The following is a 24,617-nucleotide window of genomic DNA, read 5'->3' as shown; positions in this document are numbered from 1 at the left end:
ATTGCTTATAAACACAACCACAGTACATACACATTAGTTCTTCTTCAACTTCTCCAGAGCATTATTTAAGAATTCCATTCTCTCCATCAGCAAAGCCAACTCTGCCTCAATATCCTCCACAGTCAAATCGCCAGCCTTAGGAATGTATCCAGGAGCTGGCACAGTAACACCATTTACAACACGACCAGGAACCATCGCAGCTCCAGGACTAACAGAAACAGGGGCCATGGTAGTTCCACTTGCAACAGGAGCACTCGAAGGAGTAGCAACAGGCTGGGTGTTGTTTGAAGGAGCAGCAGTTGCCACAACTGTTGTTGGCATCCCAGAATCATCCTTCTTGGTGATTTCCGATGCTCCAGGCTCCAATGACATCAAGTATGGATTTGAATTTTGTCCTTCTCGCCATTCTTCATTACTAAGGGCTGGAATACCAGCAAATGTAGGAGGATATAGATCAGGTTGATATCCCTCAAACTTACGAGGAACAATGAATGGAAGAGGTTCCACATCACCCTTGCTCGTAAGCTTCATGATTCGAGCCACTTCACAGCGATTCACATCACATGCCTTCTTGGGCAACATACAAAGACCCTACAGATAAGAAGGAGAAGTTGGACTTACACGTGCCGATACTACAGATGAGTATTGGGAAAGAGGATACAAAGAGGATTCCATGACCTCGTAGTAACGGATATTACCATCTCCCTTTCCAGCAAGGAACAGAATCGAGGTATCAGGATCATAGAAAGGAAGTAGAGCACCCGAAGACTAGAATTAACCATTTTGACCACATATACCATATCTAAGGAATCTGAACAGATTGGCTTCTTCAGATTGCGCAAATCCCACATCTTCCACTCACGTTGAGAACCACGATTGAAACCAGTTGTGATAATATGCTGTGTATCTCCAATCCACACCATTTTTGAACACTTGGTTCCTTCGTGCGGAGTCCATTCCTGTACAACAATGTTTTGACGAGGATCAAAGATCCGATCCATCTTATCCTTTGTTGATACACAGAACAGACTGCCGTTGTAGTTCCAGTGAAGATCTTGAGGAAGTTGTTTGCAGTCATAGGTACCAATTTCCTCCTCCTGCTTACAGTCCCATACTTTACACGTATCATCTCTATTAATGACAACTAGACGATGAAACAAACGCAGATGCAGAAACAGCAATGAGTTCGGCCACAGGATTGAACTCTACAAAGGCTACCTTTCTTCGATGGCCTGTTAGAGTGACAAGAGGGTGATCAATGTTGTATGTTGGTCCTCCTTCGGGGAATTCCCACAACTATACTTTGACAGAAATGAGAAGAAGCAACCATAACAGTAAGATCTGCTGAAGAGCTAATGATCTGCTCATCATTAAACGGATTAAAATCGAAATCACATAGATCACCTCTACCTATCATTATAACAAACATCCTTCACTTGTGTCCCGTGAGAAGAGGAAGCTGGGAGGGCATCCTTCCAGGTGTATTGTGAGGACGGATCAAGATTGGACCACCACCTCCGGCTGCAGGAAAGGCAAAGTATTTGGCATTTCCTTTTATGTAAGTCTGATCTCCAGTCGTCGATGCAACTCGGAATCCCTGATAAATCTCTTCAGCTACAATTCAAGGTACTGAAGTACAGATACGCTGGAGACCCGGACAATAGACGTGTCGGAACTTTGAAGCCGGTGTATAGTTCATGAAACAAATAAGGAGTGTGTAGATATGTCAAAAATCTGTTCCAGTTACTTGGATGTCAAACTTGGGATCCCAACAAACAAAAGCCATACAATAACTATCAAATCATTCCTGCTGTGTTGTGAAAACATCTTACTTCTCTCCAGAATGTTTCTTCTATACTCAATACCAAATCGTTATAGTACTTCACTTGTCGAATTCTCACCAACTCGATTCTCTTTCTCCGTCTGGTTCTCAACAGGTTGTTCCTTCTCCGGTTCTTGGGATACAATATAAGGTTCTTCTTCTGAGTCCGAGTCTCCATTATAAGGAACGGGAAGATTCTCCTTCATTTCTGACTCTTGCTGTTGCACTATGGGATTCTACAAGTAACTCAAGATTGAGGCAAGACTACTGGGACAACAGTCGTGTGAGATGTGGAATTCTCCTGTTCCTCATCACTCGAGGTAGAGCTAGAGGATGAAGTGTAAGGAGCATTTCCCTCTGGCCATGAAGAAGCACTGTTACAGTCCATGTGCATATAGTTCTCTCCATCGAAGATCAACTACAGCTTATAAAAGTCCATAAGAATAACAGCATCATTCAAAGGCTTATTACATTTGGAACAAAGAGTATTGTTGATATTAGTTGCACACGTCACACAGAATCCATGATTAACCACTTCTCCATTAACTGATACCAACTTCTTAATGAAGAGAGGTTTGACCAAGTGGCTCTTACAACTAAAACAGACCAGATGTCTCTATAAAAAGAATCAAGATCATACAGAAATGCCATACCGGATGATAAAACTGTCCCATGGCTTCCAAACGGTCCTTTCCCAAAACTAAACCATTACACTCGGCACATCGCACGGCTGTAACCAAATTAAAGCATTTATCGCAATAAAGCACGTTCTACACTATAACGTTCCAAAAACAAGAATATTACCTCTCGCATGCGGAATGGAACATTTTGAAGACTTTTCTTACAGTTGTTGCACACAAGACACTCCAGATGGAAATGCTTCTCTCCAACTATGGCTTCAGAATCATGGATTTCCATAGTGCAATATGAGCATTTGCTTGGCATTTTCAATCAGATTAGCGAAACAAAATAAAAGAGATTGCAATAGCCGGGAATCGAACCCGGGCCTGATCCGTGGCAGGGACCTATCTTACCACTTGACTACTATTGCCTAATAAATTATTTCAATTTTGTTATTATTGTGGTTTGAGCTTGTAACAAAGACATCAGTTCAAACATTGATCTATTGCTTCTAATACATCTCCACATTCACCTTCAAGACACAGAATTGTTGAAATATCAATGTGAGAGTTGCCTTCCGACCACTTCTCATGATAATCTAGATACGAAGATTGTTTCACATTAATGCGGATCAATGATACTCGTGAACTCAAGTCATCCACAGTCTTCGTTCCATTCTCCGTTAACACATTCGTCACATCACCCAAGACAGTCTCACTTTCCATCTTTACCACAGGTACACGGTCTCCACAGCCCACTTCAAGAATCACAAGAGAAGCTGTATCATGTTTCCTTAAGTACTATGTGATTAGAATGCTCCAATTCTCACCTCTTCAACACTCTCTTCCCATACATCATACATGCTGAAATCCGAAGTACCATAATTCTCCAGTCCTAACCACTCCTCATCGTTGAACATCAACACATAAGGTCGACATACACGACCACAAACATCACAGTGAGGAAGTGATTTCTCACTAGTCACATTGCATGGGATGGAAAGTGGCCATGTCCTTGTCTGACAGGTGATCCCCTGCACACATTGCAGAAGAGATGCATTTCCATGGATTTCGAGAATGTCTGATGATGGAATTCCACTTTTCCGAAACAAACCATCAACATTGGAGGTGTAAACGAAAAAGCAATCAGGAATCACCAGATCAGAGGAATAATTCTCATAATTCGATTGAAAGTAATCTCGAAAGTCGGATACAAGGGTTGTTTGCATCTTCTGTTTCAGTCGATCTCTCCATTTCCGCAAGATTTGATATCTAAATATCAGGGCTATTGCGGATGAAGAACCCTTTGTGTGGCTGTACTCGTTGATAATCAGTAGCTGAAGCACCCCAAAACTTCCAAAATTCGAGTGGAGTTTCCTTTAACTACGAGTTAGAACTCCTGAAGACGCAAACACAATCAGGATCACAATAATCAGCATATTCCTTTCCATTACCCATTGATTCTTCTACAGATAATCATAATAACCAAAATTACGATTGATCTCTTCGTATGTCTTAAGTCCCGATTCTGCAGACATTCCTGCTCCAGCCATAACTAGAATGATGGATGCATTTTCGATCAACGAGGAGGCTCGTTTCAACTGTTCCATGATTCTATTGGTCTATCGATAAAGACCTCCGATTTGCCAATGTTAAGTATCTCACATTAAGGACTCAAGTGGTGGTCCCATGGTGTAATGGTTAGCACTCAGGACTCTGAATCCTGCAATCCGAGTTCAAATCTCGGTGGGACCTTTTTCTATTGTCTTTTAACAAAGAAATCATTTCTTTACTAAATTGATCTTTCCTCCTCCTAAACATACTTCTCCATCATAGAAGACACAAATCTGACCGGGAGTAATCGCCCTCATCAATGTGTTACTCTTCACAATCAGTGAGTCAACTCCTTTCTCTAGTCGACATGGATAGAAGCTCTAGAACTTAGCGCAACACCAAACATGAACGGTTTGATAACGCACTTGGCACTGAAGGGGGAATCCATCATGAGTCTCGCAATATTCCAGTAACCTTTGCTTTGTTTGCGGATTAATCCAAGCCATATCCTTCTCCCAGATCTGTTTATTATATAGTGAAGTAAACCTACTTCAAACGAGGAGTGGAAGAGTCTCGGATCCATCTTTTCACAGACTACAAGCGTGTTGGAATCGACATGCTTCTCACAAATGTAATACTTTACATGGCTATTGGAAAGCTTCATTCCTTGTCCGATAGTGTAGAAGGCTAGTCCATCGTGACGGCCCAAGAGTTCTCCGTTGACGGAATAAATATCTCCCGGTGTGACATCGATATAATTTTGTAGGAATGCTAGAGATAACTCAAGAATCCAATACAAACACTTCATTCGTCGCTCTCCGATAAAACAGATTCCCATGCTCTCTTTCTTATTATACACATGTAAACCGGCTTCCTGGGCAATTCTCTTAACCTGGCTCTTATGTAAAGAACCAACAGGGAAAAGGATGCGAGGTAGTAACGATCCATCAATCTCACTGAGGAAATAACTCTGGTCTTTGGTTCTATCGATTCCCCTTAATAATTCAGTTCCACTAGAGAAACGGGATATGGGATCCCCAGTATTGATACGTGCATAATGACCCGTAGCAACATAGTCGCAACCCGTTTGGAAGCAACGAGAAGTGAAGGCAGCAAACTTGATGTAACGATTGCAAAGAACATCTGGATTTGGAGTTTCTCCCTAATTTTTATCACCAATGGAGCCAAAGAATTACTCGTTTATATGCCTCAAGACATACTTCAAACACATCATTCCAGTATTCCTTTTCAAAATCGTACTATGGGAATACACACAATATAGAACATACAATTTCCAACGGAATATCCAGTGTCATGGCAATTTGTTCAGCATCAACCAAATCATCCTTGGCTGGACATACAGGAATTCCTGTTTCCTCCTCAATACTCCAATTCCGCATATACACTCCTTTCACAGTATATCCCTAGATCTCATTCTACAGTTAAAAGAATACTTGCTTCTTCAGGAGATATGCAGAAACTGCAGAATCAACTCCACCAGAGAGTCCTATAACAACCGATTTCAATCGAGATCCAATTGCTCTGGAAGATGGCTGACAGCATTTGCGTACAATAGAAAACATCAACAGAGCAATTTGAACTCAGAAACATTAGCAGATGAATGAAACTCCCATCCAAAACATCTCTTCAAGCTCCGATGATAAAGAGTCTCCGGGACCAAGTTTATGGTAATTTGTTTTCTAGTGCCTTCAGGATAGGAATGGTGGATATTCATCCACTTTGTTACAAACTCATATTGCTTCCCGAATTTCAACGACTTCGAGATATTAAACAATTGAATCACCTCCACTACATATATCCAGGGGCAACGCACGATAGGTACGTGAATTTATTGTATTTGAGCTAGGTTTCAACATTGTATTGGTGTGTACCATCTTGCTGAGGTGTTTATCGAGCGACTACAGAAGATTCAGCCGGAATTGAATATCACAGAACAGGAAAAGCTGTGTGTTTGTGTCGCAGGACTTTATCACGATATCGGTATAATTGAGCTATAACAATGAGATAAAGGACACATCACACAATGTCATCTCTATCCTCTGTATACACGTCGTTGTCATTCTACTGTATTCGAAGAACACGAAGTCATGAGTGTGAGGATCTTTAAGTTTCTGCTGGAAAAGTACAACTTGATGACCGACTTCAACGCCTATGGACTAACAGAAAAGGTTCATTTGAGAGTGGTCCATCAGGAATAGGAAGTTCATTTGATTTGTGAAATCATTATGGGTGATAAGAAGAAGAGTCCGAAGGATTGGAATTGGGTAGGTGCTCCTGGTCGAGAATTTCTCCTTCAAATCGTAGCAAATGCCAAGTTGAAGTGTACTCAAATTATCACAACTAGGTCGGGAGTGGACGTGGACCGTTTTGATTATATGATCCGCGATTGCATGAATGTCCAAATAATGAATTCTAGTGATTCATAGTTGGGTTTGCATTGTTCATATAACTATGATCGAATCATTAAAGGAGCCTATGTGATTAGGAACAATGAAGGATCATGGGAGGTTACTATAGATCACTGAATTCATTGTAGATCTGCTTTCATGAAAAGGTGAACATTGATGTGTATGAAATGTTCCAATGTCGAATGAGTCTCCATCGTCGAGCCTATAGTGTATTTACTTTTCCAGAGCCTTACATATAGCACAAATCTAATCGAATAATCGATCTTATGATCATTGATGCCTTGTGCTCAGCAGAACAACACGGATTTGGTATTAAGACGAAGGTAAATATGATTGCTGAAGGTTATTAGATAGGAAGGAATTGTGAAACTCTCTGAAGCGTGTGGACATCTTGATGCTTATATTCGAGCAACTGATTATCTCCTCCTTCAGTTGAAAAACAGCATCGAACCTGAGTATGAAGAAGCAAGAAACCTCATTACTCGAGTCGAATGCAAGTGTGTACTGAGGTAAGCTTTCCCTGTAGACAGTTGTATCCATTTGTTGGAGAAGTCATCATCAACAACAAAGATTATTTGAAATCCACAGAAATGAAGTTTCTAATGAAGGAATTTGGTTAGGGTTGGTTGAAATCATTACGAAATAGACAGTGAGCATGTGAAGAGACAGATCATTCAAGAGTTTATCGATGAAGCCAAGAGCCATAATATGGAATCTCCACAGGAGTATTTGATTGTTGATATTGTGAAGGCATCCTTGGGCATGGGAGTAGAAATGAAATCTAGTAATTCAATATTAGAATCGTAATCCCTTACGTTCGGTATCCTTCTTTTCTGAATCCGATGTGACGAAAACGAGACATCTCCATCTCTCAGAAGTGAGTAATACGGTACCACGTCAGTGTGAGGACTGGTGGGCACGTATTTACAATCGTGGAAACGAACAACAGTTTGAAGCCCTTAAAAAGCTCTATGCCATTTGGAGAGATCGAAATATACTAGAAGAAGATTCTCAAGAGACGCCAACTCTGAAAAGAAGAAGCACTTACACATTTCCTTCGAAGCAGGGACGTTATTTCAGTAGCATGGATCTTGCGAATGATGGTAATTTGTAATAGAACATATTTTGGCGGATGGTTGTTTAGTTGCCAGACAACTTTGATTATCAAAGAATCCAATAACTATGAAATGGAAAAGTACATAGACGAATGCAAGGACGGGGAGATTTTCTAGATGAGAAGGTGGGGAGTATTCTGATGGATCTGGGATATACGAAGACCCGTCATCACGACAAATATGTAAAGGGTTCTCAAAAAAGAGTCATGTTATAGAAGAATATCCAACCTTTCTGGAATGAAGAGATGCATCGTCGATGTATGGCATGTATCTTCGATTTTGGTCTGAAAGGTATTGGACGGGTTTGGATTAATGACTGTATAGAAGCTTCCCCAAAAGTCATTTATCCGGCACTCAAAGAGTATAGTATGAGTTTACGTCCGGAAAATATCAAATCGCATTTACAAGTACGTTTGTGTGTTTGTGATATTATGCACATAGAAATACCGTAGCAATTCGAAAGCAAATCAATTAGAGTACATCCATTTCTTTGAACGTTACCTTAGAAAGGTGGAAACTAAATTCTTTGGTTATGAGATAGGAGAAAAAGGTAGCCAGCAGATTTCAGAAGGCCAGTGAAGGTCAATTCCAGAATTCTAGTTATGTAACTTCCCAACAAGGGCTCCCCTCTGGAGCCGTTTCTCAACATTCCTACCCCTCTGTAGTGTTTTCTTCGATTCCAAATAGTACTTCCTCGCTATCAGCTGTCCCTGTCACTCCAGGTCCTGGATCTGCTGGTGGCCAACATTCAAATCATGTGGAGACTGTATTTCCAGGACTGTCGGTGTCAGCTTTATCTGTTTCTGCAACAGATGAAGATGAAGAACGTGGTCACAATGTGTATTTCTGTAAGGATCCGTCTATGGATTATCAAGTGAATCTTCATGATGATATTATTAGCAAACATTCGATTCGGCAACAGCGAATGGGTTTAGATGGGATTGATAATGACAATCGGTATACACCCAATCCTGATTATGTAACAAGTGGAATATGAAAGTGATGTCTAGGATTCTTTTTTTGCAACGGCCTCTGCCATAGAAGCAGATAAACCTTTAGTACTTGAGGATGAAGCAGGAAATCCTTTGAATTTCCTCCAAGAGCCTGATAACTAGCGAATCTGTTTGTTAAGAAACAAGAGAATAAAAGATCCAGACACAAAGAAGAAAAAGGGAAATGACTATGAGATGGTGAATACACAAATAAAAGACAGTTTCCAACTCAGGAACAAGATAAGAAAAGTGAAAGGATTCGGTTGATAGTACATGGATGTCGGGAGAGGATTGACTACCCTCTTTCGATACTCCCACTTCTTGTTCCTCTATGGACAACTGTTGTAGGGCTACTAATTCTTCTGTGGGAGGTGCAGGCTCGATTTTCACAGGAACACTGATCACAACCCCACGTCCTTTCAGGATGTGTTTTCCATCGATACTCTCTCCTTTCCATGTGCTATTACGACTTAGAACCAGAAGACTCTGAGGAGAAACCTTTGGATTCCTGTGTTCTGAGAGATGCTGGAAGAATGAATCCACTGTGCTGAGACTTATCAGGAGACAGGGATATGGGAATGAAGGAATAGTCGTATCAAAGAATACACGGTTAGAATCATCAGTTGGGTTATGAGAAGATAAATTTGACTTCAGAGGGAAGACACGAGCTGATTGAGTCTATTCATTCATTCTGATCATCATACCTACAGGGCTCATAAATAAGGGATTCTCTGTTTCCATTAGCTTTTCCATTATTTCCATCTCTTCATCATTCAAATCTCGATCGTCGCCAATTGCTAACAGAGTATCATATTCCTCTCGCCAACGATACAAACGGATCTTCTATTGACTCTCCTAATGATTCCTACCTCAGTACCATCCACCTGGAAACATCCACCAACACTCCAGCGAATGGTTTGATCCTTCACTTCAGGGAGCGTAGCATATGGACGTAGTATTTCTGAAACAACCAAACACTGTCGTATAAGAGTATTGATAGGTGAAGTATCCTTAACATGAAACAAGGTCCCATCTTGACCCAATGTCTGTTCACTTGGGGTCTTAATTGTGGTAGCTTCCACAAGGAACGTCACACAGCGATTACTCACATTACTCATTTTCACTTCATGTTTCTCTCCACATACCGAAGGAACTGTTGTAACTGCATTCTCCTTATTAAACCAGGTTCCTGCATACCCCCACTCTTCCATTCCTCCTCGAACAGCATAAACTACATCACTGCTGGTTCCTACTAGATATGACTTGCCAGAATACACATTCATCTTCTCTGCGATAGATTTCATGGCAAAATGGTCTGGAGCGGTACTGTGAAGTCGATTATTGAATGTGTCGCCCCATTCATATGTTATCGATCTCATTCCACCATGAAAGGTGATTGCAGCCATGAACATGTGATGATAATATAACTCTTGTAATGCACGACTTGATTCACTCTGAAGACAGCGAAAAGGGCCTGAAGTATAATCGAATGGAAAGTCACGATTTACATCAACTCCATTCTCAGTTCGTCTACATCACAGTATTTCCATGAAACTACTTGGAATAATAATATCCCCATGCGTTTGACATGGGCATAATGATAATTTCGCGTGTATCCACAAGTCTACAGAAATGTCTGTTGAAATTATCAGGCGAAATACGAGGAAGGTGCATTCCGGAGGATTTCACAACTGACAATGAGTTTTTGCAACAGATCCTACAATACGACGCGTCACAAAATTCACGATTCTGCAACAGGAAAATGGCAAACGCTAACACTGCATTCGGACCGACTCGCTCATCTCCATGCAATTCTCCACTTAAAAATAACTCAGGAAGTTCAGAAGGGTCTCCATGAATCCGTCGATTGAATAACCGAAGATACCAGTGTTCACAGGGATTTTCTAGTTATCACCAAGATCGAACACATCCACTTCCACAGGAAAGTGTTGAATTAAGTCCAAACTCTCTCTCAGCTGTTTTAATTTCAACTAAATCGGGGTATGAAGAGGCTAAATGTTGCATTATTCGGACTATCTATTCCTCAATCCACACCCCCAACTTAACGCCTTCATAATCCCGATAGATATATTTGTAGCCAGTTCCAGAGGCGATGAAGGACAAAAACAGTAGAACCCACAGTACAAATACCTTCATTTGAACATTATTCAAAAGCAGTTATTCCCGCGGCATCACTTCAACTAATTGTTCTAACAAACACAGGGTCATTCAGGAATCATCACACATTCCACCATTTATCGGAGACGACGGGCTTCACGCTCCCACTCCAAAAGAGTCAGAATGTCTCCCTCACGGATGGGTCCCTAATTCTCATTCCATTCCAGAATATAACTCACCTTCACGTTTCTCACAATGCTACGCTTGCTAGCATCCATGAAAGTGACACGGACCTAGAAGAATCAAACCTCTCGTTCTTTCTCACCTGAGTGACGTTACCGGTGTTTCCAGTTCTTCCCAGAACCTTATCGACAACAGCGTTCTTAACCTCGTTTTCCTACACAGAAATCAGACAAAAACCAACCAATCGCCTCAAAACGAGATGCATGTCGTCAGTGACATATTTCTAATTCAATACATACCATGATAAGTAGAAATGATACCTGAACTATGAAATTGAGGTGGTGGAGAATGGTTTTGGAGTAATTGTGCCCCATTTTTATTTTGGGTCAGGGACCCTAATTAGCAAAAACAAACAAGTACGTTAAACAGCTTGACTCTTTTCAACCCGATCATATAAACTGAGGAGTGTAACTTCGCGATAGTCAATGTCTTCTTTCTGTTCAATGTCTACAACATGAACAGCAACATCCAAAACTACGTTTCTCTTCAACTTGCTCTTCCTTCTTTGATTTTCTAAAATAAGAGTGAAACGACTGACGGGCTTTCTTAATGTAGGAATAAAGTGACACATACAACGACTTTCTTGCAAATTTGCTTTCTCGAATAGCCGACATGGCAGCCTACGATAAAGGAGTTTCATCATCCTTACTTCTCCATACTCCGGAACTGAATACATAATAACAGGCAAGGCAGTACCAACAATATCCAGGTTTTTGTAGAGTTGTCGTCCAACTCCTTCAAGAATGATCACAGACATGAACAAGTTTATGAACCGAGAATCGATAGTAACATGGTGTGACAGAGAGGAAGTCATCATAGTTGTTAACGCCTACACATAACGCTTCTTCATAACATCGACATTCGCAATTTCCAGTTTCAATAGATTGAATACACCATGATCCATATTCCGATCTACCAAATCCTTTATCTCATTCGCAAACCCTTCTGGGTCAATTACTGGAGGTGATGGTTGAGGCGCCCGATCCACTAGCAGCTTTCCAGCCTCGTATCCATTCCCTCGTGAAAGAGCCACGAAGATATCCAGGAAATTTTGCTTCTGAGATTCTTCCAATACATTGACCAGACCTGTATCAAGAAATACAAGCTGAGGATGACTCTTAGGAGGTGGGAATGTGATGTGACAGATAGATTTGGTGAATGGGATTTGACATTTCACACTTTCTCTGACTAGAATATTGCCAGGATGCAAATCAGCATGAAGAAAGTTATCGATCAATAACATATGAAGGAACCCAAGTGTACCAAGATGAGCAAGAGTTGGATTTAGAGGAGTAGGATGAGTGAGGTAGGATGAGAGAGGAGTACCCTCTTCATATGATTCTACCAAAAATGATGATGTCGTGAGATTCAGATATGGTTCAGGAAAAGTAAACTGATCATCATCCTACCTCTCATCATTCAATATCACACATACACGAAAGTTTTCACGAAAATGAACGAGATTCACAGCCTCTTTGCGAAAATCTAATTGATCATGCATTGTGCTCGTAAATAACTGAGCAGCCTTCTTTGGTGCCAAATACTCCATAAACGGGAATATAGAGAGAAATGCGGCAACACTGTTGATCAACTGGAGATCGTAGGAAAACACAATATCCACTTCAGGACGCTTCACTTTCAATGCAACCCACTGATTAGTCCCACGAAGATGTGCTTTATACACCTGAGCAATACATCCACTTCCAATGGGAGTTTCAATGACTTCATCAAAGACTTCCTCCATCGTCTTTCCCAACTCCTTTTCAATTACTGTTTTCATATAGTGAAAAGGAAGACATTGAGTAGAGGAGTGCAAAGTACTCAACTGCTTGCATAGTTCAATAGGAAGAATGTCTGGACGAGTTGCAGCCCACTGACCTAGTTTCATGAATGAAGAACCTCCAATCTGAAGACAGTAAACAAATAGACGATACCACCACTTACGGAGCGATGAAAAAAAGCAAAACCAACACGTAAGAATCACAGGGGAGAAAATAACTGCAACGTGAACCGAACGCACCATAATATGAAAGGCACATCCGATCTTTTTAATCGCTACAATAATACACTGGATTAAATTCTTTGGCCGCACTTCATTTTTGAGCCTTTCTACTTGAGAATGAAGTGGCTCATGATAACAATGAATAGGACAAGACACTTCTTTGTAGTCTAGAAATTCCTTCTTTGTAGGTAACTGTAAAGAAGGAGACGGTAAAGTGAGGGATGCAACACTAAAAGCATAGATTGTTGTAACACGAAGACATCTTGCATTGGGACTTGTCCGGATGATCCGCAACAAACGAGAAAGGTTCGTCTTTCGCAAGAATCCATTCATTATAGTGATGAATGTACTCTATAATGTAAACACCGGGCAAAGATAAGCAAAGAAAGAAATTACTGTCAGTTAGTAACAACAGGAACCAGGATAGGAGTTATTCTACTTATTACACAAGGCATAAAATCGGACCTATTATTGTTCTTGGAAATATCACTATGATTAGAATCCCACCTTCGTTTCTTCGTCCTAATGTTCACCTGAGTAGAAGCCATTCGGAATTGTAGATCATGAAAACAATTAAGTGGTGTCTTCGGTTGAGTTGTCTACTTCAAGTGGCTTCTCTTATCATTTTCATTGTCCTTTCAATCGCTTCTGACTCTCTGTTCCACGATTGTTTAATCGAGATGGACTGAGTCAAAGAATTGATTGTTTATTTAGGCATTCCATCTTATTTCTTTGTATCAAACGATTTGTATCCCATCTGAGTAGAATTGTATTTATGATGAAGGTTTTGTATCAATGCGAGAAGTGTTTACAATATGAACCACTGGAGAATATGTATTATTGCCAAACTTGTCAAAAACTGTTGTGTTCTTCAATCTCGTGTATCCTGAGTGCTATTGACTATTACTATTGTCCAATCTGCTTTGATACTCTTACAACAACAGAATTGAAACAATATGGATACAGGTGAGGATGAGTCTTTGAATGATGAAAACAGATGTTTCTCTTGTTTCCTGTGTCCTATGTGTAACAGTCAGCTATGTGGATTGGTGGATGAAACTACTTCGAGTTGGGAATGGACTTGTTTTGGTTGCAGTTGGAAGTCATCTCTGAATGCTCCTACTCTTCTAGAATTGAAGTGTTTGAATGTATCATAGACCTAACAAGTAGCTATAAGTAACAAGCTAATCCAGCAATCTCAGAACAACGAATTGAATACTCTCAAGTCTGCTGCAGAGTGTGTTCGATTTGAACTGGGTTTATCGGAAAATACTCAACCTTCTCCTTATTCAATACCATATACACATTCAAAGAAGTCCAATACACAGATTCATGAAGAACGGTTAGTGGACATTCGTCGACAACAAGAGAGGATCCAATCTCAGATCAGGACTGAGTCATTGACTCTCCCTTTTCATCCCTCCCTCCGAGCTAAACGGATCATTAAGTGTCTTTCATGCAATCAAGAAGGCTCTTCTGGCCTTCTATTCAAGGCTCAGGGCCAACCACTTCTAGGCGATTCATCCTTGTCCTCTTGCTTCATCGGGATTAGTTGTAGAGTTAAAGGACATGACTCGTGGTTTCGAGTGGCCACTCTGGGTCTCTATTCGGTTCCTCAGTTCTCAATCGTTCAGCATGATGATGAAAACATCTTACTTCGGATACGCAATGTATCGATTATTTCTCGCTAACATCCAGCCTGCTTCCGATCCATTATCCTCCATTATGGGAGATATAACTCTAACGATTGTTAGAATGGAATGAATTATTGAATCGTAGTCATCACCTATTCAAGTAAATTGCATTCTTCCCTCATTTGACGAAATTACTGGTATTAATCGATAGCTCTACTTAGGTCTAGTTGACTATGACCATTTGAAAACTGTGAATGAAAACAAGCCACATGTTATGGAAACAGGAATGAATTTTGTGATCATTTCTATTCCAAAAACTGAGTCTATGATACTAGAAGCGTCGTTTTCATACCAATCCTCAACACGCGGCAATTTGATGCATTCTCTAAAGATTCGATTTTACACTTGTTTATTGTATACTTCGTCTATTGAATTAGGATTTACAATTATTCAAATCGAAACACAGATTGTAGTCCTTCTAACATGTTTCGACGTTTCTCTTTTTTGTCTTTCTCCAGTAAACATGAGGATCATCGCACTTTTAGTTTTAGGAGCTCTAGTTTTAGCTGATGGTACTGGCTTCGTCTTGTAATTCATTTTAGATTGTGGCTATTTCGAATGTGACTGTTATCCTGAAAGAAGTAAGGGAGTGATATGATGCTTATGTTATTAGAATCCATGGATACTATTGAGATGACGTCAGATGAGTCGTTGATGGCTGTCGAATATGAGCGTGTGCACAAGGGTTTCCTTGACGACACATGCTCCTCTGATCCTCAGTATACAATTACTACAGTCTTTTCTTTAGAATTTCAGTTGAAGAATGGAAGTGGAGTTATCTTTTCTCTATAACTTATAGCAAAAAGCGTTTATAAGCGTTCTGTTAAGTCTAATATATTAACGATCCACACTGCTGCTGCTATTACTGACCTAGTTTGTACTGGCGTAGACGTTGGTGCTTCTATTGATTTGACGTCGGATGAGTAATTCCTCTTCAGTGTTATGACATCCAGAAAGACTAAATGTACTTCTCCCAGTCTAGATTTGTATAAGGATGTTCCATCGGGCAGTGAGATTGAAGTCAGCATTGTTGTGGATGATATGATGAATCCTGAGATTTCAGGCAACGTTTGCAAAATTGTCAATGTTGATCGTTGTCATGTCGTTTATCCAAGTGGGGTTCTTGGTCCTCTGTAATTTTTAGATCGTTTTGTTTTGTATCTGATGTACACATTATGTCTGGTGATGTTGGTGACCACTCTATTTATTTATTCGACGTATTTCTTCCGCAGAAATAAGAAGGTATTGCCAATCACAACTCCAGACGATGGTAAGGGTACTGAGGTCGCTTCGAATGAGGAAGCAGGAGATGGTACCTATAAGAAAGAGGATTCGGATCAATCTGTAAAACCTAGCCAAGCTGAGCCTACTGTCCCAGGCGCATCGGGTGCCGAAGCTCAAACTGAAGTCAAGGTTTAATAACTGCTAGAGATTACTTAATCCTCTGGATTATTTTTTGAAACATACAAATGATTCGGGCAACAATACTTGTACATTAATCGCATCAATAGGTAACCATGACGGCAAATGATCTGGGAGAGTAATTCGAAGGTCGTCAAAGATGCTTTTCAAGTCGTCATCAATTTTTTCATCAAATCTACCTATCACGACTATCCACATACACTCTACTTATTAAATTCTCTAAAAATGTATGTCGAGTGATATCGTTGAACAAATCGTAACAACATAACATATACACTCGCAATCTTACTACTTTGACTTCCAAAGAAGAATAGGGGATACAAATCGCTATTAATGAGTAACTACAAATCATAGAAGGACTAGACCACTAACACTCGTAACTCGATTCTTTTCTTCTTTGCTTGGAATACAGTCAACATCATATTCTTCTGTATCAACATGAATATGAATAATATCGTTCTCTTCACAAAAATGCTTAATCGCTTGTGGTTCTCCATCTGGAAGCATTGAAACGATACATTTCAAATGCAAGCTTCAAATAGGAATCAAAAGAACAAACATCTACGATTGGAGAAACCGGTAGTTAATTGTTTCTGGATAGCCACCACGATACAGCCCCTCCTCAACCATAGCAAAATGAGAAGGAGGGACCAAAAGAGAATCCATCTTTGAGTTCCTGCTCTCCGCTGTTCCATATCAGGCACAGAACACGTCTGTATAATCCAATTATTCCTGCAAACAAGACTACCAGGATTCTTGTCTCCCGCGGTTCTCTCTAGTAAACAAAGAGTTCTAAGATAAACATGGCTACAGTGGGCGTCGGTTCGGTATTCTCTCTTATCAAGTTTTTCCTATCTTTCAATGTTTTTACGCTTGTTTCCTGGATCTCCGTGTTTGGTTTGGTGTTTAAGTTCTTACGTAAGGAATACGTATACATTGGATTGTTGAAATCATCTGTAGTTGATTTGGAGGGGTTCTGGGTGAGTACTTTGATTGTGAGATAATCGGTTAGTGTAATGAATATGCAGGATGATGACGATATTATCCCCCTTCTGCGTGATAAATCCAAGAGTAATTATCCCATAAATCGATCATTCCTAGAGCCAACCAAGTGTCCTACTTGCGGACAGACAACTAAAATTTATACAGTGCCACGGTTTGGTTTGATTTAGTTGTTATCATTTCTAGGCCCAAGGTTCTCTGTACGAAAGCTGTATTCTACGTATATCTGATTTTATTAGCCCTACTCTTTGTTGTTCTTGGTATTTGGATCGTTGGTGTGGCTATTTTCCCTGCTTACTCTCTCTATCTCTCTCCTTACCTTCCTACCAAGTACAACCTTCAGCAGTTCTCCAACAGTGAGAATCGGACAGCACAGGAGTTGCTGATGGATGCATTTGTTTATCGTAACTTCTCCACCAATGCAATGCATATTCCTGACAATTATCGTCAACTCTTAAATATCACGCTCCTTTCCGAAGAGGAGTCTCTAAATAATTGTAGAGTTTATTTAGAAGATGGAAGGGGTTTGCTCACTCTCATTCAAGATGTCAAAGATGTCTCAAAGAACAAAGATTTGATTCTCCAATCTCTTCCTCCCATAGGAACGATTCTTTCTGGGTTAAATGCCACTTTCTATCCATATCTTGATTTCCTTCCTTTGAACATTCCATTGGTTCAAGATGCAGTTGGTTTCATTAAAGACGGCAATTATTCATATGCTGCCATTAAAAACTTCACTGAGTATCATCATGTATTCACTCGTGATCTACTTCAACTCACTGTGGCTGAGCTCCCTGATGTAGCTACTGATCCATTGTCTCTGATTGATCCCTCGTTCAAGAAGGATATGATAGATCTCCGAGATTCAATGAGAAAGAACATCACAAGTCTCAGTACTGAGTTAGTACAGAAGTCTTCAACTGCCTATGGACGTGTCTATGATATTGTGAGTGGCTTTTTCATGAATGAGGATCTAAGTCAGTTCCAGGAGATTCCTCCTGAGTTTCTCGACATGTTTTCACTCCTTCAACAGAAGGTCACATACTATCGCGAGATTCTTGTGAAGTTGTTTGATGTACTTCCTCAGTTCATGGATTGTATGAGTGAACAGAATGTGAACCAAGTAAATCATTTGAAGGGATATGTGATCTCATCCTATCTCAGTTATTTCAAGATTCATTATTGGTATACTTCTTTTGTTGTTCTTGTGATTCTTATTATTCTGTCACTTATTGTTTATATGTCTATCAAGGGAATCAAATTGATGAAGGAAACGATGGTATATGCAAAGTCTTTATTACAAGCGACTTCGGAGGAAACTATAGATGCTATTAATGACTTGCACAAAGCGATGAATAAGTGATCCGTGAAGAATGTTTGTTTCAAACAGATTAAACTGACGAATCAACTAAGTGCTCCCTCATTGTGCGGTTTAAGGGATTGCGTTTCTCTTTGCGATATTTCTGAGCATAGATAAAAATCACAATAAAGAGAACAAGGATAACTATGACAATGCTTAGAATCACATAAACTACTGATTACACTAACTCCATATTCCTACAAGAGATTTGCAATCCATTCACTTCATAATTCCAAACGCAACTGCCTTCACCAGGATAATATTCCTCATACACAGGGAAATTGTTCTCTAGTCATCAGTCAATCTTCTCACATCTACCATCCACTTCAATCGTACGAGTCTGAGTTTCCTTAATCTTACTCCGTTCTGAAGCGAAGGGATCAACACCATCGATCAAACATGACAGTTTCCTAGAGTTCAAGGTCTTGAAACAACATGTACGATATATCGATATATTTTTCAGCCATTTTATTATTGCATTTGGCCAAGTACTGTTGCATCACATAGTCGGTTGTATCGAAGACCTTGATCCAAACAGATTTTGTTGTTGATACACAATCGTACTTCCTCTTGACATCCGTCTTTTTGCATTTCAACACTTTACTAACCATAAGAAACAAGACAAAGATCTACTGGTATAAATAGGAGTATCTCTTCCTTCCACATTGATTTTCGTTAAAGAACGAACTAACAGCATCTTCGTAAGTAGGAATCCCCCTCCAATTGATATTGAACTGTAGTGTATTCTGTGCTACATGTGATTACGAGTGGATATGCACATACTAACTCCATAACAGATTCCAGCAAGACTTGTGCAAGCTACAGATTACTTTAAAAGCATACTACGAACTCGAATAGGAAGTAGCAAGCAAACAAACAAAGACCAGTATCCAAGTTAACATTCTATTGATCTGAATGAATCGTGGAAGCCTACGTGAGAACCTCGAAAACAACTACGTAGCAGTATTTGATTGGTTAATAGTTTTTTATCAATTATTGAGGGATTAGATTCGAATCATATGCTTGATTTTATTTTATCCATTTGTATGCATATTCTCTTCATGGTAGGACAAGAATGACTATTTCCACTACAATGTCCAATCGAAGTTAACCAGTGTATGCAGAATCATTGAATTACCTCTTTCTAAGGCCTTGGAAGACTCTTTCAATAGATTGCCATTATTGGGGAATAACCGGTTTTGCGCCTCTGATGAGTTTGGACTAAAAACTCTATATAATGAGTATATCAAGAGATAGCATTTCCATTTCACCTAGTTTGAGTGATACAGAACCAACAGAACCTAGTAATCCAGTTTCGTATGAGGCTGCAGTCATGTGTGACAAGTACAATGCAATCTTGTACAGTTTCAATGTGATTGTTTTATTCTACTAGGTATAAATTATTCAATGTATATGCTTGTGATTACAACGGTGAACTCTTACATAGCATCGACGACCAATTGGATTTGTTAGAAGATTATGGATTATTACCCAAGTTCATCAGCAAAGAGGATGCTGTGAACAGTTATATGAGAATTGCAGATCGAAGGAATGATAGCAGCAAGATCGCTACAGCCAATCTCTTAGAGTAGTCACTCTGCGTATCTATAATACCTAGTTATGAAGGATTCATCGAATCGCTATGTCGAGTTGCTCTGATTGTATTTGCGGATCCGTCTCTCCAAGGATTGTACGAGTCAACGGGAATCAAAATAGCAATGTTTCTGGAGTTATGGAATCTAAGTGACGAGAGAAACCTGACTATCCACAGAGAGGAACGCAAGATTTTAAAGAAATCCGAAAAGAATAAGGTCCACTGAGACTCTTTCTTTGCTGAATTGAGCATCAATAATCCTGTCTATGATCACTATGGATCACTAAACATGCTTCATTTCATTCGCTTTGTTATCACAAACTACACCCTGTAAAGATGTCTGAAGCTGCTGTCACTGTTCGTGTGAGAAAGTTCATGAGAAACCCCCTTCTGAAGCGTCGTCAGATGGTTTGTTATGGTTATTGTGTATTAGAGCTAGACGATCGAAGTGATTCATCCCAAGCGTGCTTCTGTCTCAAAGGAAGAGCTTAAGGCGACTCTGGCCAAGAAGTACAACGTCCAGGACGATAAGTGCATCATCCTCTTTGGCTTCCAAATTGCTTTCGGTAATTCGTCTAAGGCATTCGTGATGTATTAGGTGGAGGTCGATCTACTGGATTTGCTCTTATCTATGACTCCTTGAATGATGTGAAGAAGTTCGAGGCCAAGTACCGTCTGGCTAGAGTATAGAGATGCTGTTAAACGTTTACATGTAGTTCGGAATCCAGGAGTATCCTCGTCAGGGAAGAAAGATGTTGAAGGAGAAGAAGAATCACCAGAAGAAGATTTGGGGAACGGGACGTCGTGCTGCTCTCCATAAGGCTAAGAAGGCTCAGGATGATTAAGCAGATCTCTCTGGAGTTTGGTGTGGTTGTTTCATTTGTTTGTTGTTAGCTATGGATTATGAGAGGTTGGACTTATTCACTAAGTCATTCCATTTTCACTCCAAAGTGTATGAATAAGTCTGACTTCCTCTCTCTATTCTTGTTGTCTGCTTCTCTTCTATTGATATGGTATTGGTTATGGAGTTTTGTAATGTGAAGGTATTGCTGGTTCCTGTTATCCAGAAATTATAATGAGTTGATTCTCAATAGTTCTCAATCTATGATCGGACAAAGAGGGACTAAAGTGGAGATGAAGCTCTCAAGTCTTATGTTAAAATCGATAGGAAGTATTGGATGAATGAGTGTATTCATTAAGAAAGAGATTTGAAGTTATATGCTACTTCTGTTGATTTGGTAGAAGAACAAGTGCACCAAGACGAGAATGTTCTTAGTCGTGAAATTGATTCTGGAGATGGGAAAAGTGAGACGCCATCCTCTAGACTGAGACTGAATACTCCAATTCCTACGAAGCTGCTTGTTTCTGACTTTTTTCCCACCAGAACTGTGTCAGTACCATCACAGGCTATTCCTCCATCACCTTCTATACTGTCTCCATCGCTATTTACTCCATCAGTTCCTTCAATTCCGTTTATTTCTCCATCAACAAATCCGATCCCCTCCACATCAAAACCTAAAAGGATGGAAACGATGTATACTCGAAGGAACCCCAATTCGTCTCCACGAACTCCTTATAACGATATTCTGAAGAATATCCAACTGAAACTTCCCAAACGCCTGGTTAATGAGTCCACATTTTTACAACCCCATCACTTGTCGTACTATTCTGGATCCACCCATCTCGATGATTCAACACCTCATATTCAGCCAAGTCATTACGCACCTTCATGTTGATTCATAGTTCTCTCTCATTCTACAGAGCCTGACTTCACAATCATCTCGCAATCATCGTACATTCTTAAGATATATCTCCATTAGATCCGAACGACTGTTCTTTCTTCCCCATCTGCTGGAACGTTGGCATGGGTCCATAAGTATAGCATTATTCATTACAGAAAAGGAAGAACCTGATATTGTGAGATCGTTGGTTGAAAATCAGTATCCAAGCCGATTACGCATTACACTCTATATCCACAATTCTGATTCTACAAAGGATTGTGTCTATCAGAGGAAAAAGAAATCAACACTTTCGTGTGTCACTACCAACATCTATCCAATTAATCGTCTTCGGAATATTGCTATATCAAACATTCAAACCACTCATTTTATCGTGTTTGACATGGACATGTGGCCTGCTCGTAGTTCCTTTTGATAGATTTGACTTTAGCCAATTTGTATCAAGAATTATCATCACTTCCATCCTCCTATCTCGATAATGATTATTTTGTAACAATTATTCCTGCTTTTTCATTCACTTCCACCTACTTGAAGCAGTTCCCTTGCAATGGATTTCAGGAGTGTGTAGACTTGTTTCTTTCGTTTGTGTATCTCATCTACAGATCTATTCCACTCCTACCGAAAACCAAAGATGATCTGAAGGAATGTGTACATGCCAGCAACTGTTCTGTGTTTCGACCGCGTACTAAAACACATGTATATCGTTTTAATATGATCTAGCCTAGAATTATGTGAATGATGTGTGGTTCATTCTGGATCCAAAGTCCCAGTTGGTGTATCATAAATGTTTCAAAGAACGATTTATGGAGCCTTATGTTATGGTACGGAGATCCGAGACTCTCCCTCTGTTTGATGAGCGATTTATTAACTACGGATTTAATAAGGTACAATGGATCGAATATCTCCGTTATTTGGGATATGAATATTACATCCTTTCTCGATCTTTTGCTTTTGATATTCCTCATGCTCCGTATGTTATGTTTATGTGTTTAATGTAGATCAAAGTATGCAAAAGAGTATATAGCTCGATTTAAGGAGAATCCTGATATGCTTCGCCTGTATCGACGATTTCTTAACGAAATTCGGAAGAAACCGGATGAGAGCCGTCAGTTATTATGTTTATCTAAATGTAGAGACAAATGTGAAGATTGATTGTAGATATCAATTTAGCGACCTACAAGAAGTGATTCTGTTTGTTTAAGAAACAACTGAATTCTTTAAAATGTAATCTGGATGACGATGCATCAAGTCAATTAACATGTCACCAAAAAGACTATTCGTCCATGCAAACCAAGGACGAGTATAACTATTGAAATCATCTTGGAAGAAGCTCTCATGCATGTATCCATTCGTAGCACTCTTCTTCAACACATCGATGCATTCAAGAATCTCCTCCTTATTCTACAAATCAACCATCCGATAAAACCGTACGTCCGAAGTATAGGCACGAACAATAAGTGACATTGGCCAAATATAACCAGGACCAACATGAGGTCCTCCAATTCCTTCTCCCACTTTTCCCTACTCATCAACCCCCAAAACAAACAGAAACCTTAAAGAAATAGGGATTATACTCACTCAGAATCATTTTGCGAGTATTTTGGTAAATCACATCATTCTTGTCCAAATATCCTACAATCAAAAAGATCCCAAAATCGTACCCAAAAATGGTAATGATAAAAGAGAAGGAATATTTGCATCATCCATGAAATACGCACTTCCAAACCCATCCACTTCATAAGCATACACCTCTCCAGCAAAAGGATGATTCACAATACCTATCGATCACTCAACACAAATCATCTTACCAAATCGATGAACTGCCTCATCAATCTCATCGGCCAGTTTACGGGCATCGGCAGCTGTTTCCTTGTCCTAATGATGAATTCTGCCCTTCTTGCTTACTCGTACTACATTCTCCAGAATATCAGCACAATAACGAAGATTAGTTAAGAACATGATATTACCAGGAATGAAATACGGAAGTTTCGTTGCATCATCCGAAGGACGGAAACCACTTCGAATCTATCCATCACTCCCAACAAGAACATATACAAGTCCTGTATATCGAGATGGCCATCCCTGACCATCCATCAAGGTCTCTGTGGGTCGATTACAAATGCGAGTGAACGTGTATTCGTAGTTATGGTAGGGAGAACTTTCTACCTGGTTCTTTCGAGCAGTTGAAATTATCAACTTCACAGCACGAACCCAACGATCATTGTAAGGAAGAGAATCCATAGTCGTATTGTAATACTTGGCAGAAAGAGCAAGAACCGCTGCAAGAGAATCAATTTCAAATTTTCGTTCAAAAATCTCGTTTGTCATTGCATTCGAACGAGTTCCCTAAGCATGATACAAACAATCGAAAGGTACCAAAAAAGAAGGTCTCTTCGTATTGTCATCTGTGTGAGAGTCTGGATGACCCGTTTTGTCAAAGTTGAAAGCATTGGCATACGGATCAATGAGAACAGATTTCACCTGTCTGTTGAGAACACCTCGAATTAGAGCCTTTAACCGAGAGTCATGATTTGCAAAACGTAAATACGGGAGGATCTAGAGTTAACTCATCTTCCAAAGCGAACCTGATTTGTGCTGTCACGAAGCCACATAGCTGTGATGTCACCAGTAATCAGAAAAGTATCCTCATCACCTTCAGGATTGTCCGTAAAAGAATACACCGTAGTGTCTAGGGTATTCGGATAACAAGACTCGAAAAGATCAGCAAGTTCTGGGTCTTTAAACTTGTCTTTTATCCCCACAAGATATTTGTCGATTACCACTGATGAAAATGTTCTCTCCTCTTCTGGAACACGGGAAAAAGCTACTGACAGAAGAATAGTCAATAAAAAGAGAGTGCACATAGAATGATCTGAATCGAAACACAATTTGAAACGATTGAGATTCAACA

The 24,617-nt window shown here is 39.9% G+C and overlaps 16 protein-coding genes across 16 annotated transcripts; 6 read left to right on the top strand and 10 right to left on the bottom strand.

The window, feature by feature from the left end:
* Nucleotides 1-33: 33 nt before the first annotated feature.
* On the bottom strand, nt 34-1,699 carry JH06_0534 (actin binding protein; the record flags this gene model as incomplete). Its single annotated transcript, XM_014673815.1, has 7 exons — nt 34-591; nt 622-768; nt 798-1,131; nt 1,163-1,296; nt 1,328-1,406; nt 1,437-1,614; nt 1,645-1,699. 7 exons carry the CDS (start codon nt 1,697-1,699, stop codon nt 34-36), a joined length of 1,485 nt encoding a protein of 494 aa, XP_014529301.1.
* A 173-nt stretch (nt 1,700-1,872) lies between these two features.
* On the bottom strand, nt 1,873-2,767 carry JH06_0533 (hypothetical protein; the record flags this gene model as incomplete). Its single annotated transcript, XM_014673814.1, has 5 exons — nt 1,873-2,058; nt 2,091-2,240; nt 2,271-2,438; nt 2,476-2,592; nt 2,627-2,767. The coding sequence occupies 5 exons, from the start codon at nt 2,765-2,767 to the stop codon at nt 1,873-1,875; spliced, it is 762 nt and encodes a 253-aa protein (XP_014529300.1).
* Nucleotides 2,768-2,928: 161 nt separating this feature from the next.
* Nucleotides 2,929-3,362, bottom strand: JH06_0532 (hypothetical protein; the record flags this gene model as incomplete). Its single annotated transcript, XM_014673813.1, has 2 exons — nt 2,929-3,243; nt 3,273-3,362. 2 exons carry the CDS (start codon nt 3,360-3,362, stop codon nt 2,929-2,931), a joined length of 405 nt encoding a protein of 134 aa, XP_014529299.1.
* Nucleotides 3,363-4,223: 861 nt separating this feature from the next.
* Nucleotides 4,224-5,607, bottom strand: JH06_0531 (tRNA-specific 2-thiouridylase; the record flags this gene model as incomplete). Its single annotated transcript, XM_014673812.1, is given in 8 exon segments — nt 4,224-4,376; nt 4,401-4,517; nt 4,547-4,767; nt 4,798-5,158; nt 5,193-5,255; nt 5,286-5,420; nt 5,451-5,503; nt 5,514-5,607. The coding sequence occupies 8 exon segments, from the start codon at nt 5,605-5,607 to the stop codon at nt 4,224-4,226; spliced, it is 1,197 nt and encodes a 398-aa protein (XP_014529298.1).
* A 10-nt stretch (nt 5,608-5,617) lies between these two features.
* On the top strand, nt 5,618-7,045 carry JH06_0530 (deoxynucleoside triphosphate triphosphohydrolase; the record flags this gene model as incomplete). The annotated part of the gene is made up of 10 exons (XM_014673811.1): nt 5,618-5,835; nt 5,864-5,997; nt 6,028-6,185; nt 6,216-6,331; nt 6,362-6,413; nt 6,444-6,524; nt 6,554-6,634; nt 6,665-6,748; nt 6,780-6,922; nt 6,952-7,045. The coding sequence occupies 10 exons, from the start codon at nt 5,618-5,620 to the stop codon at nt 7,043-7,045; spliced, it is 1,161 nt and encodes a 386-aa protein (XP_014529297.1).
* Nucleotides 7,046-7,525: 480 nt separating this feature from the next.
* On the top strand, nt 7,526-8,655 carry JH06_0529 (hypothetical protein; the record flags this gene model as incomplete). Its single annotated transcript, XM_014673810.1, is given in 6 exon segments — nt 7,526-7,620; nt 7,674-7,743; nt 7,756-7,947; nt 7,982-8,069; nt 8,095-8,519; nt 8,551-8,655. 6 exon segments carry the CDS (start codon nt 7,526-7,528, stop codon nt 8,653-8,655), a joined length of 975 nt encoding a protein of 324 aa, XP_014529296.1.
* A 555-nt stretch (nt 8,656-9,210) lies between these two features.
* JH06_0528 (zinc carboxypeptidase family protein) lies at nt 9,211-10,761 on the bottom strand (the record flags this gene model as incomplete). The annotated part of the gene is given in 6 exon segments (XM_014673809.1): nt 9,211-9,372; nt 9,402-10,062; nt 10,091-10,436; nt 10,467-10,569; nt 10,588-10,683; nt 10,735-10,761. 6 exon segments carry the CDS (start codon nt 10,759-10,761, stop codon nt 9,211-9,213), a joined length of 1,395 nt encoding a protein of 464 aa, XP_014529295.1.
* Nucleotides 10,762-10,787: 26 nt separating this feature from the next.
* On the bottom strand, nt 10,788-11,098 carry JH06_0527 (40S ribosomal protein S28-like protein; the record flags this gene model as incomplete). The annotated part of the gene is made up of 4 exons (XM_014673808.1): nt 10,788-10,856; nt 10,890-10,943; nt 10,976-11,047; nt 11,075-11,098. The coding sequence occupies 4 exons, from the start codon at nt 11,096-11,098 to the stop codon at nt 10,788-10,790; spliced, it is 219 nt and encodes a 72-aa protein (XP_014529294.1).
* A 156-nt stretch (nt 11,099-11,254) lies between these two features.
* JH06_0526 (atypical ABC1 protein kinase) lies at nt 11,255-12,781 on the bottom strand (the record flags this gene model as incomplete). Its single annotated transcript, XM_014673807.1, has 5 exons — nt 11,255-11,340; nt 11,372-11,513; nt 11,543-11,722; nt 11,747-12,298; nt 12,329-12,781. 5 exons carry the CDS (start codon nt 12,779-12,781, stop codon nt 11,255-11,257), a joined length of 1,413 nt encoding a protein of 470 aa, XP_014529293.1.
* A 3,257-nt stretch (nt 12,782-16,038) lies between these two features.
* On the bottom strand, nt 16,039-16,677 carry JH06_0525 (tyrosine phospatase-like protein; the record flags this gene model as incomplete). Its single annotated transcript, XM_014673806.1, has 4 exons — nt 16,039-16,186; nt 16,219-16,352; nt 16,384-16,543; nt 16,589-16,677. 4 exons carry the CDS (start codon nt 16,675-16,677, stop codon nt 16,039-16,041), a joined length of 531 nt encoding a protein of 176 aa, XP_014529292.1.
* Nucleotides 16,678-16,814: 137 nt separating this feature from the next.
* JH06_0524 (hypothetical protein) lies at nt 16,815-18,376 on the top strand (the record flags this gene model as incomplete). Its single annotated transcript, XM_014673805.1, has 4 exons — nt 16,815-16,984; nt 17,024-17,082; nt 17,113-17,167; nt 17,200-18,376. The coding sequence occupies 4 exons, from the start codon at nt 16,815-16,817 to the stop codon at nt 18,374-18,376; spliced, it is 1,461 nt and encodes a 486-aa protein (XP_014529291.1).
* A 28-nt stretch (nt 18,377-18,404) lies between these two features.
* Nucleotides 18,405-18,984, bottom strand: JH06_0523 (hypothetical protein; the record flags this gene model as incomplete). Its single annotated transcript, XM_014673804.1, has 4 exons — nt 18,405-18,544; nt 18,575-18,661; nt 18,692-18,783; nt 18,815-18,984. 4 exons carry the CDS (start codon nt 18,982-18,984, stop codon nt 18,405-18,407), a joined length of 489 nt encoding a protein of 162 aa, XP_014529290.1.
* A 626-nt stretch (nt 18,985-19,610) lies between these two features.
* JH06_0522 (hypothetical protein) lies at nt 19,611-20,193 on the top strand (the record flags this gene model as incomplete). Its single annotated transcript, XM_014673803.1, has 3 exons — nt 19,611-19,732; nt 19,767-19,961; nt 19,992-20,193. 3 exons carry the CDS (start codon nt 19,611-19,613, stop codon nt 20,191-20,193), a joined length of 519 nt encoding a protein of 172 aa, XP_014529289.1.
* A 110-nt stretch (nt 20,194-20,303) lies between these two features.
* On the top strand, nt 20,304-20,812 carry JH06_0521 (40S ribosomal protein S24; the record flags this gene model as incomplete). Its single annotated transcript, XM_014673802.1, has 4 exons — nt 20,304-20,375; nt 20,407-20,533; nt 20,566-20,651; nt 20,684-20,812. 4 exons carry the CDS (start codon nt 20,304-20,306, stop codon nt 20,810-20,812), a joined length of 414 nt encoding a protein of 137 aa, XP_014529288.1.
* Nucleotides 20,813-22,358: 1,546 nt separating this feature from the next.
* On the top strand, nt 22,359-22,907 carry JH06_0520 (glycosyltransferase-like protein; the record flags this gene model as incomplete). The annotated part of the gene is made up of 4 exons (XM_014673801.1): nt 22,359-22,409; nt 22,432-22,676; nt 22,705-22,811; nt 22,840-22,907. 4 exons carry the CDS (start codon nt 22,359-22,361, stop codon nt 22,905-22,907), a joined length of 471 nt encoding a protein of 156 aa, XP_014529287.1.
* JH06_0519 (TAT pathway signal protein) lies at nt 22,904-24,570 on the bottom strand (the record flags this gene model as incomplete). The annotated part of the gene is made up of 9 exons (XM_014673800.1): nt 22,904-23,107; nt 23,138-23,227; nt 23,259-23,338; nt 23,368-23,484; nt 23,515-23,581; nt 23,612-23,731; nt 23,762-24,052; nt 24,083-24,262; nt 24,292-24,570. 9 exons carry the CDS (start codon nt 24,568-24,570, stop codon nt 22,904-22,906), a joined length of 1,428 nt encoding a protein of 475 aa, XP_014529286.1.
* Nucleotides 24,571-24,617: the final 47 nt, after the last annotated feature.

The sequence above is a fragment of the Blastocystis sp. subtype 4 genome (genome assembly GCF_000743755.1).
Source record: "Blastocystis sp. subtype 4 strain WR1 chromosome Unknown seqid_0027, whole genome shotgun sequence".
NCBI lineage: Eukaryota > Bigyra > Opalinata > Blastocystidae > Blastocystis > Blastocystis sp. subtype 4.
Note: the sequence above shows the minus strand (reverse complement) of the source record. Positions and strands in the feature narration are given on the sequence as shown.